This window comes from Bicyclus anynana, chromosome 3 (assembly GCF_947172395.1).
Source record: "Bicyclus anynana chromosome 3, ilBicAnyn1.1, whole genome shotgun sequence".
Classification (NCBI taxonomy): Eukaryota; Metazoa; Arthropoda; class Insecta; order Lepidoptera; family Nymphalidae; genus Bicyclus; species Bicyclus anynana.
The window spans coordinates 13,440,752-13,459,324 of NC_069085.1; the positions used below are offsets into that span (position 1 = coordinate 13,440,752).

Here is an 18,573-nt window from a genome sequence, read left to right on the forward strand (position 1 = left end):
CAATGAAAACATTAAGGAAAACTTAATTATCAAATACAAAATTTTGAACGTATATCTCCTTTTCAAGTAAATGTCATTTGTGACAGCTTAAGACGGATTTTGATTCGTTGGCGTTTTAGTTTTGTTCCTATTGGCTGTACATTCGCGATTGCGGGAATTTCAAATATTTTCTAATATTAGATTTTTTTTTACTCTGTTTCCGTTAAAAATATATAAATTTAAAATTCAGTGTTTATTTCACCAAAGTTTTGTATTTAATTGACTCATCATTTTTAATTTTTTTTTATTAAAGTTTGTTACAACATTCGCACAACAGCAATTAATTATTATTGTTATTATGGGTACATATTATATTAAATGCTCGTGCCTCGCATAGGTAGGTTAAAAGTTTAAATAAAAGGCGTTATTGAGGTCAGCTTTTAAAAAAATGTTATAGAACCATTGATTGGAGGTACCATTGACCGCATGTATTGTGTACACGGTCTCCATAGAAACGTGGACTGGAAACCACACCTAAGCTGAGACCTATTTAATTCTATTTAAATTCAGTCATCAAACAATTTTATTTAAAAATTAAATCACTAATACTTTCCAATTATTAAAATTCCAATTTTCAAATTGGTTGTACCGGAAACCAAACTTGTGTTCGAATTTTGAATTTAATTGTAAATGTACTTAAGTAACTAGAGCTAGCTGTTCTTTTATAAGGTTGATGTAAAAAAGTGTTAGAAGTGTTAAAAATGTGAATGAAGTATAGTAATAAACAAGCCTTAAATAACACGTTAGTCTATATTAAAGCTAAAAATAAATTTGTTTGTATTTTTATTAAGTAAAATAAGTTCGTTGTAAAGAAAAGCTAACTATGCAACCTAGCAACCTGTTGTAGAGTTTCTTGTGTAAGATGTCCCTAGAGGGGCATAAGAGGAAGTTGCAATGTGTGTGGTGGATATTTGCTATCGCGCCTGTAGTGTCGGCAGGTATAGCTTGCCTTGCCAACCCTTGCTTACATGGTATTTGTTTGGATGACCTTAACAGGTGAGTGACGTTTATTTTTATGTACCTAGTATAAGAGATGGGGGTGGATGATAAAAGTTGTCGAAAAAAGAGCGCAGTGATTTATATTTTTTTAAATATATTATAGAGCAATACCCTGTCTAGCTCAATGAAAAACGTAGCCTTGTGTTGTGGGTAATAAGATATAGCTTGGCAGCTCCCGATGGCCCGCGCGGGCCGTGAGGGTAGCGATGCCCCACGACTTCACACCCGCGCAGTCCTTTCCCGCCGTCGCCCGCATATCATGGGAGTGTCATGAACTCGCCAAGCTACAGCTGACGAATATACATATTATTAAGTATTAACACATACATAAATGCTTATTAAATCTGAATATATAAAAACGACGGATATTGAGAGAGGGCCATATGGAGGTCTAAAACAGACAAAACTGCTGGCATCCGCTATTGCATATTTATCTATATAAAACACCCACTGGAAAACAGTCAAACATTCCTTACAGTTGTGGGAATCGAACCCACTGCTCTGGATTAAGAAGTAGGCTCACTAACCACTGCAACAATCGGATCATTATAAGTCAGGCCTTAACAGCTAACAAACAGGAAATTTGTAGATCCACCACACTGCTCTGTGGGCTTAGGAATGTTATATTTTATGATGAAATGTAACAATCATGATGTCAATAATAAAAATCAGGTTGCTCGACCTCCCACCAGGTAGATTGACGACATCAATTATCAAGGAACAATCAAGGAAGGGAATCTTTGGTTGCAGGCGTTTTATTTGAAAGTCCTTATAAAAAGTCTATGGTCACGCAATGGACGTCCATTGGCTGACGATGATGATGACTTACGTATACTTTCTTATAATATCGTCTTAGTCAGTCAGTTTATAGAAGAGGTTTTTGTCCACCAATAAATTGAACTGGAAACATTTTCAGCACGTATTCCTGTTATTGTATCGACGGGTACACTGGAGTACAGTGCCAGACCAACTGGGACGAGTGTTGGTCCAGCCCGTGTCAGAATGGTGGTACCTGCATCGATGGTGTGGCGAGCTACAACTGTTCCTGTCCTGATGGATTTATAGGTCAGTTCTACGAATCGATGGATAGATTTTTTAACGGCCTCCGTGGCGCAGTGGTAGGTACATGTATCTGCTAATTGTTGAATTGAGATACCTTTGCTATGACACCTTGCAAGTAGGTACCTTATCATTATTTCAACCCAGATTCGGCTCACTGCTGAGGTTGAGTTTTCTCTCAGAATGAGAGGGATTAGGCCAATAGACCACCACGCTGGCCCATAGTGGATTGGCAGATTTCATACACCCAGAGAATTAAGAAAATTCTCTGGTGTGCAGGTTTCGTCATGATGAAGAAGGATTTTTCCTTCACCGTTTGAGACACGTGATATTTAATTTCTTAAAATGCACACAACTGAAAAGTTGGAGGTGCATGCCTCGGACCGGACCACTGGGCTATCACGACTCCACTGGGCTACCAGCTAATATATTTTACAATGCGCTACTCGTCAATCGACTTCCAACTCGCCGGTATCCATACCTATCTACCTTACAATCTGGAAGGCATCGATGAGGCGAGAAATTAGCATGGAATCAGTATTTTCTTCGGAACTCTATCAATATGCCTTTATTTTACCTCTATCTCTCTTAATTGTACTTTAGCCTGTGTATTGACCAAATTACTATTATAGGAGACAGCTGCGAGACCAACTACAACGAATGTGAATCCAATCCCTGTCTTAACAACGGCACATGCATCGACATGACGAACGAATACGTATGCCACTGCATACCAGGATTTTCCGGAGACCATTGCGAGCTGGACGTGGCGGTTTGCAACTCCACAGAGGAGGTCCGCTGTTACAATGGAGGGGAGTGCATCGAAGGACCGGGTTATAAGTTTTACTGCAAATGTATGGCAGGTAAGCTCTACAATTTTCAGTCTTCATCTTCTAACCTAAATAAACGATTACCTTTGCCTATTTTACTAATATTATAAAGCTGAAGAACTTGTTTGTTTGATTGAACGCGCTAATCTCAGGTTCGATTTGAAAAATACTTTCAGTGTTGGATAGCCAATTTATCGAGGAAGGCTATATATTATCCCCGTATTTTTACGGGAATGGGAACCAAGCGGGTGAAACCGCGCTGTGTCAGCTAGTTAGATATATAATTTGACCTAGACCTTATTGTTTCGGTTGGGTATGTCTCACTATCACTTACCTACTGATTTTAACTGAGAGTTATTGTAATCAGTAAGGGATACACGCTTGTCAAGGGAATACGCTCAATTCCTTTCATGAGCCACGAGACTGACAGCTGGCTCTAAAGCTGTATCATCATCTCCTACTAATCATCAAGTATGATTTTAGTCAATCGCTCATTTTTGGATGAAATATGTTGGTAGGTACATGAATATTTTCCTGCCAATCTTTTAATTTGTTGGACGATGAGGCAAAATATTAGAAACTCGCGCGGCTTTATTTGCCGAAATGCAATCTATCTTCCACCTCTTGGCACGGCATCGCGTGCGAATTCGTATCGCACTCGGTAACATTCTAGCATTCCAGGGAAGTGCCGATAAGCATTTTTGTGTACCCAAAGGCACTGTTGTAGACTGCAATCATTGAAATTAACTGAATTTTCTTTAACTATTTATTGACGTGTAACAGTTCTATTACACTGTACTACTTACACCTAATGTATATAAACGAATATGCAAATATTTTAATTGTTTTTCCTATGAGTATTTAAACCTTGATGGTCTACTTACGACTGCATTCCTAGTTAAAAAAGAAATTATTTATTCGTGGCTCTGTCGCCTGCCGGTAACTTCGTTATTTACCAATAAGTAAATAACGTATCTTTATCCTATACTTCATTATCCATTGAATATTTCTCTTCTAGGATGGGAGGGCCCTAAATGTGAAGATCAAATCGACGAATGCCAATCGAATCCCTGTAGGAACGGAGGGATATGTATCGATTCACATGCTGACTATATGTGTGCATGTACTTATGGTAAGTTTACTATGATAATTTAAATAAGGAACACCATTAAAATTAATCTAAAATACTACTTGGGAGTTTTATTAGAGATATATTATACTTATGACAGTTAAAGCTATAATTATTAAGTTAACATCTTAAGGAGCCGCAGCAGAAAAAACTGAAACCGGTAAGTGGATCAAGTATGCCTCTCTGACAGAGAGTTACATATTTGTACCTTTTGCCGTGGAGACCCTTGGGCCATGGAGTCGCAGTGCCAAAAAATTTTTCCGTACCATTTCACCGCGGCTTGTTGCCTCGACTGGTGACAGAAGGGCTGGCTCATTTTTTGCGCAAATGATCAGCCTGGCTGTCCAGCGCGGAAATGCAGCCAGTACTCTTGCTACCATTCCACGTGGGCATGATTTGTATAGTTATTAGGATAAGTTAGCTTAAGTTCCCTATTGTATTCTTTCTCAGTTTACATCTTATAAATTTGAATAATGAAAAAAAAAATTAAATATTATGTTCATAATTAGTAATTATTCATCGTTATCAACCCATATTCGGCTCACTGCTGAGCTCGAGTCTCCTCTCAGAATGAGAGGGGTTAGGCCAATAGTCCACCACGCTGGCCCAATGCGGATTGGCAGACTTCACACACGCACAGAATTAAAAAAAATCTCTGGTATGCAGGTTTCCTCACGATGTTTTCCTTCACCGTTTGAGACACGTGATATTTAATTTCTTAAAATGCACACAATTGAAAAGTTGGAGGTGCATGCCCCGGACCGGATTCGAACCCACAACCTCCGGAATCGGAGGCAGAGGTCATATCCACTGGGCTATCACGGCTCTCTAGTAACTATTACTATGCTTTAAATAAAATTGAAAACTGAGAGAAAAACTGAAATACATATGCCAAGTGTGTTTTTAATACTATATGTTTTTTCACTAATCACTTATATGTTTTCCTTTTTCGCTCCTCTAAAAACTGGCTTCCTATTGTGACAAGTCAAGTTGCAATGCCTATTACGATTTACAAGATCGTAGTCCAAATGCTCTTTGGTAAAAAATCGTTTAAGATCATAATTAACATTTTATTACAGGTTTTACAGGTAAGAGTTGCGAAGTTCAAATAGAATTTTGCGACGAGGACTCTTGTAGTAACAATGCGCTGTGCGTCGTTGAGGACGACGTGAGAGTGTGCTACTGTGTGCCGGATTACCACGGAGAGAGATGCGAGCTGCAGTACGACGAATGTTTATTGGGTCCCAGGTAAGACTTTCTTTTCTTTTCTTTTGTTATAAGATCCGGCATTATAAATATACTAGCGGAATTCAGTTTTTCACAAATCCCGTGGGAACCGTGATTTTTTCGGGATGAAAGTAATCTATGTGTTAATCCAGAGTAAAATCTATTTCTATTCCAAATTTCAGACAAACCAGTTCAGTAGTTGCGGCATTAAAGAGTAACAACCATCCAAACAAACATCCAAACACACATCTATACAAACTTTTGAGTTTATAATATGAGTAGGACTTGCAATGTGTGAATGGGAATATTTTCTATATATTCCCAAATACAATGAGGGTACCAATAGAAAGCTACATGTTCATTATTTTCATGATTTATTATTTTCATTATTCGCAGATGTATGAACGGTGGCACGTGCATCGATGGTGTTGATAATTTCACTTGCTCTTGTCCTCCAAAACTTACCGGAACATTATGCGATTGCCTCATTTTAGATGACGGTAGTCATGATTGTGAATATGTGAGCCCAACGATTACACCAATCCATAATGTATCTATTACTACTATGGGTTTTACTGAACCTACAGTAATCGGCAGTATCACAACCATTGATTATACAAAATATAGTACGACTACTACTTCGATATCTGTGATCCCAGATAGTTTGAATTTTACTACCACAATAGAATCCACAACGGAAAATTTCACAACCACAGATATTTCAGTCATTACAGAAGTAACAACTGCAAATACGACTAAAGCTGATATAGATAGTGATATGACTACAGTGAAAACTGATTATACACAATTGGAAATTGAATCAACAACAGTGAAAATGGATTTAACTACAGAAGGAACACGAGAAACATTGGAAATAGATAATATGAAAACGGAAGCTACCACCCAATGCGCCGATTCTTGTATTAAATCCAACGCATCAACTATAGCTTTGCCTCCTGTTACAGTACCAACTATAACAACAACTGAGAAATTGATAACTTCTAAGGATTTTCCAGAATTGCCATCTTCTAAGTCCCACGAAATGACTACTTCAATATCTACAATGATTTATGAGACGACGAAGAAAGATACAATAACTACAAAAACATCAGACGCATCAACAACAGATATGACGACTCTAAAAGATATGACAACAAGTAAAATGTTTACAGATACGCCAATAGATACAACACATTCTACAGATATTGTGACGTTAAAACTTTCGACAACTGAAACAACAGAACCAATAGATGTAGATACTACACAACCAACATTACAATCAGAATGTACTAATTCTTTTTGTAACAATCACGGGACTTGTATTACGGGTTTAAATGGTATTAGAGTAAGTTTCTATATGCAGTCTAACTTCTAATTTCTCTTACTATCTTAATTATGATTTATATTTCAAACGTTTTTGTTTTTACAGTGTCACTGTGCTTTCAATTACGGTGGAAGGTTTTGCGAACAGAAAATGATCATCACCTCAGCTGCTTTCGATGGTAATTCATACATATCCCATCGCGTCAAGAACTCAACAACAATAAGTATAGGATTCAATGCAAAAACACTAATCACTGATGGTCAAATAATGCATGTAAACTTAGCTGACGGAGCATATATGAAACTTTATATGGAGTCAGGATTGCTGAAGTTTGAATTTTCTTGCGGATACCAAACAATGTTGCTGAGTGAACTAAAAACATACGTGAATAAGGGGTATTTGATGAAAATCGAAACTAGGTAGGTTAAAAAGCGGAGATTATTGCTGTTCTCTAATATTGATTATCATTTCATATTATTTCATGCTTTATTTAAAAGAATTTTACGTTTGCATACGGCGTTCTCTTCAATTCTTAAATAAATATTTTGTTTTCTCATTTTATTTATTTATTTTTATTTGTCATACGATTCTTAATTCTAATTCTTCATAATACATTTGCAGACTAGACCTTTACTTAAAAGAGAAACATTGCAACGGCACACTTCGTCTGAATGATACAGTAGCTATGAGTGGAGGACAAATCGCCAATATTAGCTATCTTGAGAATAATACTATGCTTTCCTTCGGTAATACACCGAATAGCAATACCACATACAGCAAACCATTCGTTGGTTGCATAAGAGATTTAGTTGTAAGTATTTTCATTATTTTCTTATTGAATTTCCGCAATACATTCATCATCTCCTTTACTTTATCTTACTTAAGTGGGGCGGAAAAATATGTAAATTTCTTCAATTTGTTTCTATCATTCGTCGATTTATCATATTATACTCCTTTTAGACACATATCCTCTTTCACACACTCCCTCCTTCAGAATAACCCTCCTTGGGATTTCTTAGTTGTGGATACATATTTAGAACCAACTTTCGGTTCTTGCGTTGATTGGGTTGATTAGTTTTTCAATTTCAGGTCAATGGAGAAAAACGTGAAATTTTCGACGATGCTGTAGATGCATCAGAAGTAACAGAATGTTCATCTCTGTCGTGCTTATCGTCACCGTGTGTGAACGGAGGCACATGCAGCGATCATGGCGAAACTTACACGTGCGCTTGTGCTAATGGGTATGACATCTTAACTATTCATTTTTCCCATGATTTTTTTTCGAATTATCAACATTAACCGATTTCCTGAAATGTGGAATATTTGACATTTACTTTTACTTTTTTAATTACATTATTAATTAAATTTTTAGTTTACCCTTAATAGAGTGTTTTGTTGTTACGCACATCACCATAAATTAATGCATATTTATACAGACTATACTCTTATTATCTATTTCTACCTTTTAAATTTAGAAACAGTTCAATCTCATATCAAGTAGACTAGTTATCTACTGATTATTGTCAACGAGTTGATACATATTCATTACTTCATCAACATCATTGTCATCAATATCATCATCATCACCAGCATATTGTATGGCCAGTTCCACAGGCCTCCTATATCTTAAACTCACGAGGTAGCGGGCTCACGGATTTGCGTTATCTAATACTTGTCTTCTCAAAACATTGAAAACTACATTGCAGTTGGATGGGAGATCACTGCAATCAATCTGTTTGCGACCACAATCCCTGTCAATCTGGAGGCAGTTGCGTCCGACATCCTGGCAGTGGTTTCATATGCTTATGTCCGTATGGCAAACACGGCATCTTCTGCGAATACAGTAAGTCATCGAGCAGTATCTAAACACTTTAGTGACTTATTCATGATATCTTTTCCAAAACCCATTAAATGCATTGTATTGGCAATTTTGCAGTGTTTTGGTTAGAGCTTATTGTCTATGTTATATACAATTTATTAATTTGCAGATGTGGAAATAACTCGGCCATCTCTAGCCCCAATAGCTACAGGAAAATCCTCATATGTAATGTATCCTTTGTCATCCGCTGCCATGAATTCAGATCGTTTCGATTTACGTCTACGATTCCAAACTGCGGACATGGACCAAATATCTCTTCTAGCTTTCGTTGGACAGAGTGGAAAACATGACTCCAGAAGTCAACATTTGGCTTTGGCGTTTGTTAAGGGTTACATTATGTTAACATGGAATATGGGGAGCGGTAAGTTTAGTTATATAAAAGTTTGTTTTTTAATAAACGTAAGCTAAATACTACTAGCTATGTTCTCTTTTGAAGTTAAATCTGTCTGTAATAAACGATCGCTGTCATTATTACCCTATTGCACCTACCCATTTCAAATGAATTAAAATTATTTTAAGCCCTGGATATGAGAAACAACATTTAAGGATTTACATACTTACTGTTAACGACGCAAATGCCATTCTTGTTGATTAATCTATGTCTTACATTATAGGGTTGAAAACGGAACGTACTTTTATGGTGACAGCATACGTCACTAGGCTGAGTGCAGCCTATTTAAAATAAAACGACGTTTTCTCGATCTAAAAAACGGTCATCAGATACATTCCCGCTTTATATCGTTGCTCTAAGAAAATCTGTGTTTTATTGAATCTGGCTCTTTGAGGGCCCAGTACAAAATGGTCCTTCGAGCCGGTTCTGAACCATTCCCAAATTATTTACCTAATATTTCCTAGATACTGTTTTACGTCTTAACACTTAAGCAATCCAAGGTCGTTTAAGTGATGCTGTTAAGAGTAGTCTTGTCTTCATCAGGCCCTCGTCGTATCTTCACCTCTCGAGCCCTGGGCCCGCGCCGTGGAGGGCACACTGTCAGAGTCTGGCGCCGCGGTCGCACGGCCGGCTTGCTGATCGACAGCAGACAAAACGTCACTGGCAATGCGCCCGCGCATCGATCTAACATGACATTGCTGCCTTACATTTATATTGGTATACTTCCTTCATTTATTACTTAATAGAAAACTTGTATTTTTATAATATATTTATTTATACAGTTTAAACTTACTATTGCTGTTCTACCGTGACGACTAAACTAAAACTTCTTTAGCTCTCCGTCTCAACGCCCGTTCGTCTCACCCGATTACAGTTTTCGTAACGCATACCAACCACCCTAATTCGTAACCAACTTACTCCCCAAGTCAAAGGTGCGTCGTGCGGAAAGAAGTTTTTACATCAAAAACTATTTTTTTTTTTGTTGTCTGTATGTTCACGTACATTTCTTAATCTACGTTTTTTCGGAGTTTCCGACAGATTTTTTATGTGATTTTCTTAAGTACATGCCTGCATCATATTAGGTTACATCGGAGGCACGGAGTATAACCGAATAAAACTGTATAACTACTCATGCTGATGAACTAAAAAAATAATTATTACTATTTAGGTGGACATCCATCTGAGGACTTTGGGGATCTACCCCACGATCTGCCTTTACACACTGGGTGGAGGGGATGTATATGGGAAGTGGGTGGGCAGGCTATCGGGACTGGGAAGGCCGTGGGGGGTCGAGGTGTTGGCCAGTGTGGGGTCGCGCAGTGCACTGCCAAGTCCTGCAATGCTCCTCGCGGAGTCTGCATACACTCACCAGCTACTTATGGGTAAGTTTCAAGCGAGTGAAATTGAGTCCTGAGTGAGTAAATAAGATCAATATTAACTAATTAATACGTAAAAAACAAAGCTTATGCGAATGTTTGCGAAATAAATAAGATTATAAAGTTTCAAAATCTATTAAAAATCTTTATCGTAATTAGTTGAAAACTCACAGAATTTTAGCTTCCATACATTAAAATGTGACATGTCATTTATGTAAGGCGCTGTCAATTTTAGTTTAGGTTCAGTGGCCTAATTCACTATTTTGGTCTTTATTAACAACTTATTGAAGTGGACAACAAAGTGCCATCTACATACTATAAGATATACACCGTTAGTACCGAATGACATTTGTAATTTGTATCATTGATGGGTTGATAATAAAAACCAAAATAGGAAATAGGCCAGCAGGCCGCCGGATTTTTTTCAAGATAAGGTAAAAAGAAAACATGTGGCGTTGTAAGTTTAGGGATAATCAATCAACATGACAGAGTATGCTTGTTTGCTCTCCATTACAATTTATAGCAAAACAAACTTAATGCTACAGTTGCATCTGCAACGAAGGCTGGTTCGGTGCGACGTGCGCCAGCGCACAGAGTCCGTGCGACCGCTCGCAGACGCGCTGCCGCGGCGCGTGCGTCATCGCCTTGGATGGCGCGCACTGCGACTGTCCATATGGGAAGACCGGCCTCCACTGCGACCAAGGTCAGGAATAATGAATCAATGGGTTCATTGTACTTGCATTTCTTTGTTCCAACGGTGACGTTATATACATTCAGTTAATCAACTTTAATTGGGATTTTTAGCCCGAAAAAAAAACTTTTTTTTGTACTTTTTTTAAGTACAAAAATAAAGTTTTTAATTTTTTTACTTATACTGATTTAGTACTTTTAAACGTTTTTCCAACGATAACCTTCATTTAAAGTCCACCAACAAATATCCCTCAGTAAAATCAATTTTGGGGAGCTGTCTAACAACGACATCGTCTCTCTAAAGAGAATCAGAAAATGTCCTAGTATTTCTTAAAATATTGTCTTTCTCTCTTCTTTCTTTAAAATCTTGATCTATATTTTCAGATTTGATGCCGATAGACCTATTATTCTCAGGAGTAAGGTCGTATTTAGAATTTCTTCCACGTTCAATATCGAGCGTCAGCTTATCGTTCGAAGCTGAAATAAAACCTACAAAAGAACGAGGCATTGTAATTTTTGTACAAACGCCACATTTCTACACGGCGCTCTCTCTTCAAGGAGGACTTCTGGAGTATAGGTGGACAGGTGAGAAACCATGTCGACTGTCAAATTACAATACACACTACATAATGTATATGTATACATTCTATTCTTATACCTAGGACTACTAATACCAATTAGCTAGGGAAAAGGTACAATCCATGCTTTCAATCTTTCACTCGTCATGATTTTGGTCTCGCGGGTCGTCAAATTTCAATCAAACGGTTTACTAGGTACGGCGTAAAAGGCGTATACACACAGACACAAATAAATTCTAAGGAGTATATGGCAATGAAACTCTTGCAGATCACCTATCTGGACTGACGTCCCTGGTCAGGTCTGGTGTAGTGTTGTCGATGTCCCAGTGGCACAGCGTGAAGTGCGGCCGCTACGGCAATCGGCTGTATGTATGGGTGGACGGCGCGCTGAGCACGGAGCCCATGCTGGCGCACGCCTACCCGCACACGGCTAGTGATGCCTCCATTATCATAGGTAAGGTAACAATCATATCAATGGTGTGGTGCAGTCAATGTCCCAGTGGCACAGCGTGAAGTGCGGCCACTACGGCAAGAACAATCACATCAAACCGGTAAGTGGCTCAAGTTAGTAATCTGACCGAGAGTTATATTACATAATATTTTGTTCTTTTTGCCGTGGAGACCCTTGTGCCATGAAATCGCAATGTCAAAAAATTTCTCTCCCTCTCTCTAAATCAAATTAAAAGCTCTAATCGCAACCAATATTGATGTCTTAGGTGGTGCTCGCGACTTGGCAACATTGCCTTTCGACGTGATGTCAGGCCCGCCGGAGTCATACAGCGGCTGCTTCAGGAGTTTACACGTCAACAACATACTGCTGCCTTTTGAGGAGCAAAACATCGAAGGTAAGTAATATTTCGAATAGTCTTCTATCTTTATCATACAACGTATAAACGAGTGAGTGTAGGAGTAGGTATTAATTTTTTAATTAATTAATGCTGGATTTCTTTACCTATTTCCCAAGATATTCTCAGATGTAGCCTGGAGTTGGGAAGTAGGTAATGATATATCTAATATAATAAAAATAAAAATAGCTTTATTTCCTTACAATTATAGACATTTTTTTGAAAATTATTACTAAGGTTTACAAGTTTTATAGATTGTTAGTAGGTTAGTTGGTATCTCTAACTTTTTTTTTATATTATGTTAGTAATGTTAATTTTTCATTTTATTATTCTTTTTTGTAAGGACTGCATAAAGCAGTGAAAGCCTCCTCCAATTGTAGCCATTGTATTCTGTCTCTGGCTGTTCGTTGCCATGTTTTACCTGCGACCCTGACTATATCGTCACTCCACCTTCTTAATGGTCTACCCCGTTTGCGTTTTGAGTTCCCGTGGGTACCAGTTTGTAACAATTTGGGACCAATATATAATATAGCCGTTGGGTTATTATCATTAACAAACTTTATAGTCCTCAGATCAAACAATTATAATTATCCGTAACCGTATTGCTCAAACATCATATGATTTTTATATTAGCGGGCCAGAACGTAGGCGCGTGTGAGGGCGCGGCGTGTAGTGGCACCACAGTCACTAGCAGTGGAACCAGGTGTCGGCGCTCCGCCTGTCGCCCGCACGAGTGCGGCGCGGGCCGCTGCTCTAGGGGCCGCTGCGTCTGCCCCGCCGGCCGCGTTGGCCTTCGCTGCGAACAGCGTAAGTCCTACCGTACTAATACTTACGTAGTCTGACAACGAACTTAAGAATTTAAAACACACTTAGTCAGGTAATTTTAGGGTTTATATAGGGTTTCATTCATACCAGATCAGCGCACTCGACATCATAGACAGTGGCGCAGCGTGGACAAATCTAGGCGTGGGCAAATTAGCATGCGAGGCCCTATTTTTAATCGACGTAAAATGTTGTCTTTATTTTGGAATGAATAGCAAATGTCACGCAATTAATCAGTTTCTCTGAATCTAAAATAAAATTGAAAGTATTTAAAATTTAAAAGTAACAATTTATATTGACACAGTTTAATTTTTTTTTCTAGGGGATGTTTATAGCCCCGTGAGGCCCCTTTATGATCGAGGCCGTGGGCGACCGCCCCATTCGCCCACGCCTCGCGACGCCACTAATCATAGACATAAACATTACAGATATAAACATAACAATCCCACACTTCGACGGCGAGGCGCTGCTGTCGCTCAACCGCGCCGCGCTCGCTCGCAGCGAGCAGATCAGCGCGCCCGCCCGCCCCTCACACCTGGCGCTCAACTTCACCACCGCTGACCCTAACGGACTGCTTTTTTGGATAAATATGGTAATTATAACTTTGTACTGTACTGTACTGTAAGCCACACTAAACTCGAAAGTTACTCTGTCTGTTGCATTCTAAACTTTTGTACATATTTTACTAAATTTTGGTATGGAAATATACTTAAGAAGTGTCGTTTTTTGTCGCGAAAATAAAAATAAAAAATGAGTTATAGCTTGGCAAGTTCGTTGATGACACTCTCAAGATATGCGGGTGACGGGGGAAAGGACTGCGTGGGTATGAAGTCGTACGCGAGGGGCAGAGGGAATAACTGCGCGGGTATGAAGTCGTGCGCGCCTACTCCCGGCCCGCGCGGACCATCGGGAGTATTACAACGAATTTGCCAAGCTATAGCATCGTGCGTTCTTCGTAATGAATGTTATATAGTATAGTATTTGTTTTTATATTCCAGGGAAGCGACTACCTTGGCCTAGGCCTTGACAGCGGTTATATAAAATTAACGTGGTCCCTTCACTGTAATAACTCCAGTAAACAAAAAACGGAGTATTTCCCTCTACCCCCGAAACTACTATCAAGTTTGGTTCAAGCCGGGTTCATGGCCGACAGTGAGTGGCATTCTGTAGTGGTCACACTGGATTATAACATCACATTACTGGTGGATGGAAGGTCATACATAGAAGAGCAGTGCTATAGTGAGAATGGTTACGAGGAGTTGGATTTATATGTTGGTAAGTTGATTATAACGTCACGGGTAACAGCAACAGTGCTGATTGTACCATAATTTTGTGGTAGAGGAAACACCTCGTGCAAGTTCCAGGACTTGTAACTTGGGTGTAGGTTTAATTATGATGTAAATGCATTCTGAATGGAACTGAATTCCCCATGCCCACATTCTCCATGCCCACTTTAAACAATTTATGATCAATAATTACAACACTAAACATTATCGCATATAGTGGTTATAATCATTAACGCGACTAGCAGCGTGACAGTGTTCACGGTGCCTAACAAAAACTGAACTCAAGTCATCAAAGACCCATAAATCACAGTTGCAACACTTAAAACTTTAAATTAGTTATCTACGTGTGTGAAGTCCGACGTGGTGGACTAAGGCCTAACCCCTCTCACTCTGTGAGGAGATAGTGAGCCGAATATGGGTTGTTGATTATGATGATATCTATATGTTGATGACGATGACGATGATATAAGGAGGAAGGCCTACCTTTATAATAGGCCGTTTAAATAGGCTGAAATGATTATCTTAACGTATTAAACTTATGTGCCACCTACCAAAAAAGCCATTATACTGCCGGATTATTTATAGCACCAAACAAAATATAATCCTCAATGTTCTCAATCCGTGTTCTCTAGACTTCCCCGTCTCACCCCCCGCCCGCACCCCTATCACCCTGTCTAGACGTCTCCACAGATTGTGACGCCATTCCAGCCCACGCTACATCGTTGGGAGGTTGAAAATCTTTAGCCACAGATTAATGATGTAGTATCGACGATATCTTTAACGCCCTCGCTTTAATTATTGTTTGACATTTTATGTAACCTTTGGTATTTTTTTTTTTTGTTTAAAAAGAGTATTTGCCATATTTTTTTGTATAATATGACCAATATTCCCATTCCCCTCCAACTAGTCGGGAAAGACTGTGCTAGGAGTGGGTACGACAATAGACCAACAGGCCGGGGATCGAACCACCACCCCTCGGTGATGAGTCCGACAGCTTTTACCGTTGAGCTATTGAGGCTTAACATGCACATCCACGGCCCTGGGTTCGATGCCATACTGGAGTGATGAGCAGTTTTGACGGCCTTCGTGGCGCAGTGGTATGCGCGCTGGGTTCGATCCCCGGCGCCGATTGGGTTTTCCTAATTGGTCCAGGTCTAGTTACCACCCTACCGCCAAGAGATTTAGCGTTCCGGTACGATGTCGTGTAGAAACCAAAAGGATTTTCGTCCTCCTCTTGACAAGTTAGCCCGCTTCAATCTTAGATTGCATTATCCACCAGGTGAGATTGTAGTCAAGGCCTAACTTGTAAAACAGCATGGTAGGTGTTTTACCTACGTCTGGGTGTTACCTATACTAATATTATAAAGAGGAAACATTTGATTGTTTGTTTGCATTGAATAGGCTCTGAACCAATTTGGTTTCTTTTTACTGTTGAGAAGCTACACTATCCACGGGTGGTATAGGCTATACAGAATGTCCCGTAATTAATGCTTATAACGCAAATGGTAGAAACCACCTAATTATCTAAAACGAATTTAAATAATTTTGAAAAAATCCAAGGTTGATCAAGTTATTTTTTATTTTCGAATTTTTCAAATTTGTCGATTTTGAATCAGTTTTTTCCAGCAGCTACATCATTGAAAAAAACTGATTCAAGATATAAAAATTTTTGAAATCTATACCATTTGCGTTTATCCATTAATTACGGGACATCCTGTATTTTATCCCCTTATTCCGCGGTTACACCCACGTCGTTGAGATTAACAATTTCCAGAAATAGAACCAGAAAATCATTTCATAGAAATAAATCAGTTTATTAGAACCTGAGATTACTTCACAAACTTTATAATGTAATTAATTTTCACAGGTGGAGTTACGGACGAAGAGATTGTTGCTAGAAAATTTTTCCCCCAAAACTTTAAAGGCTGTATTGACAAAATATCTACAAAACAACACACGTTTTTGACCAACTACGCAGAGGTGTACAGCGAAAACGTGCGATCATGTCAATTGTTTCCCACTTTATAGATTGTTTTCACATTTTAGGCACAGAATAGAGAATGATACAGAATGAGTCTTTAAAAGTCGCGCGGTAAGGCCGGTGAAACCCATAAAAAATAATATATACCTATAAAAGTACTCCATCTTATTTATTTAGCTTTATTTTTTTTTTAAACGGTTTAAGACCGTTTTTAAATATTCAAAAACATAAGATGTTATTTTTCTTGAATAATATTGAAAATTACTGATGCAACGCTTTCTGTCGTCTGAGAATGTATTCGTTTTTGAATTTATATTTGGAATGGCTGCATCACTGCCTTGTTCCGTGCGCTCTATCTGCCGATTATTCTTTAATCTGTGATTTTAGGAGATAAATTATTATTTATTAGGTAATTTAAATACATACTTATAATGGTTTGATTGAAGTTATAGTTATAAGGATGTTGTAGTCTTTAATTTATACGTAAGTAAGTTATCTAAAGTCCTATTCATAGTACAAAACTTTTCTAGTCCTTTTTAAATTATCTTACAATGTTACCTTTTGTAAAATGTGTTTTCTTTTCGCTAATCGTGGTTTTTTCTACTTTATTAATAAAAATATATATGTAATTTTTCATTATTGAATTGATAAGAGCAAATAAATGACGTAATTCACACAGATAATTTTTTTTTTATTAAATAAATAATTTACATCTTTTCATTTTCTTGAAATTGTCAGTACCTAGTACCTACCTACCTATAGCACAAAATACATAACTACTTTATTAGTAGTAGGTAGTATTTAGACAGCCGCGTGGTGCAGTGGACAGTGACCCTGCTTTCTGTTGCCACGGCCGTGGGTTCGATTCCCACAATTGGAAAATATTTGTGTGATGAGCTGTGAGCATAAATGCTTTCCAATAACTGGGTGTATTTATACATTAGGTATACAGGTTGCTCGGGAGTATTTGCCATAACTATATATAGGGTTATATTCGTTAAGGAAAATTAACTGAAAATGTCTAAGGAACATGTGTTCTAAAGTGAATATTTTCAGAGTTAAAAATATTTCTTTTGTAAATAGATATTAAATTGTGTCCCATAAATCGCATCCTTATGACCTAGCCAAACTAATTCATTGATAAATATCATGAAGTAGCTTACTAGTGAAGTGCGGAGTGCCAGTTGCAATATCTCGTCGATATCGACAGTCTTACCACTACGATTACGTATTTTAAAACGCAAAGATAGATATTATTTGTATTACTTTGTATGAAAACCAACACCAATTTTGACCAACACCATAAGAAGCTTTCGCTTACCTGCTGGATCAAGGGTCAGATACAGGCAATCATTCTTGAGATGGCGCGTATTGTGAGGAGGTTCCTCACTCTGGAGCCCTGACCACCGGTTGCTTGGGCACTCAAATATCCCGCAGCGGGAAGGGTTGATACTTTTTTAAAATTTTTTAAGTGTTTTGTATTTTGTTAACATAAAAAAGGACAAATAAATGAGAGAATAAATCTAATATTTTCCTTAACTTAAGGTTACCTGGAAGAGATCGCTATGAAGCGATAGCCTATATAGATAGCCAAAAAAATATATTACAAGAGCCATTGCTGAGGATGCTCGCGGCTCGAGACCTAAATGGGTTTCATTTTGTAACTATGGGACCCTCCCATTCCATTACATTACGCTCAAATAATTAGATTTTCGAGATGCACACCTTTTAGTAATTAACTAACCTAATATATTGAGTACTAGCGGACGCCCGCGACTTCGTCCGCGTGAAACTCTACTACTACCCCTACCCATACCCTACCCCGACCCTACCCCTACCCTATCCTACCCCTACCCTACCCTACTCTACCCCTACCCTACCCCTACCTTATCCGCACCCTGCCACTACCCTACCCCTACCCTACCTTATCCGCACCCTGCCACTACCCTACCCCTACCCTAACCCTACCCTACCCCTACCCTACCACGCGACGGCGACGAAGCCTTAAAGAATGGAGTATTTTCTCCCGTTTTCTCAACATTTCCCTTCACTGCTCTGCCCCTATTGATTGTAGCGTGATGTAAAGTATACTATAATCTGCCCAGGAGTATGAAGAAT

General features: G+C 38.5%; 1 protein-coding gene across 1 annotated transcript; it reads left to right on the top strand.

Moving 5' to 3' along the window:
- Positions 1 to 507: 507 nt before the first annotated feature.
- LOC112058276 (protein eyes shut) lies at positions 508 to 17,132 on the top strand. The gene is made up of 21 exons (XM_024098988.2): positions 508 to 1,035; positions 1,955 to 2,103; positions 2,730 to 2,960; positions 3,946 to 4,059; positions 5,136 to 5,304; positions 5,680 to 6,628; positions 6,713 to 7,026; positions 7,229 to 7,418; positions 7,697 to 7,848; positions 8,314 to 8,450; positions 8,596 to 8,847; positions 9,421 to 9,594; positions 10,046 to 10,259; positions 10,799 to 10,956; positions 11,328 to 11,528; positions 11,790 to 11,975; positions 12,238 to 12,366; positions 13,000 to 13,173; positions 13,617 to 13,780; positions 14,187 to 14,463; positions 16,342 to 17,132. Exons 1-21 carry the CDS (start codon positions 902 to 904, stop codon positions 16,500 to 16,502), a joined length of 4,629 nt encoding a protein of 1,542 aa, XP_023954756.1. The 5' UTR covers positions 508 to 901; the 3' UTR covers positions 16,503 to 17,132.
- The last annotated feature ends 1,441 nt before the right edge of the window (positions 17,133 to 18,573 follow it).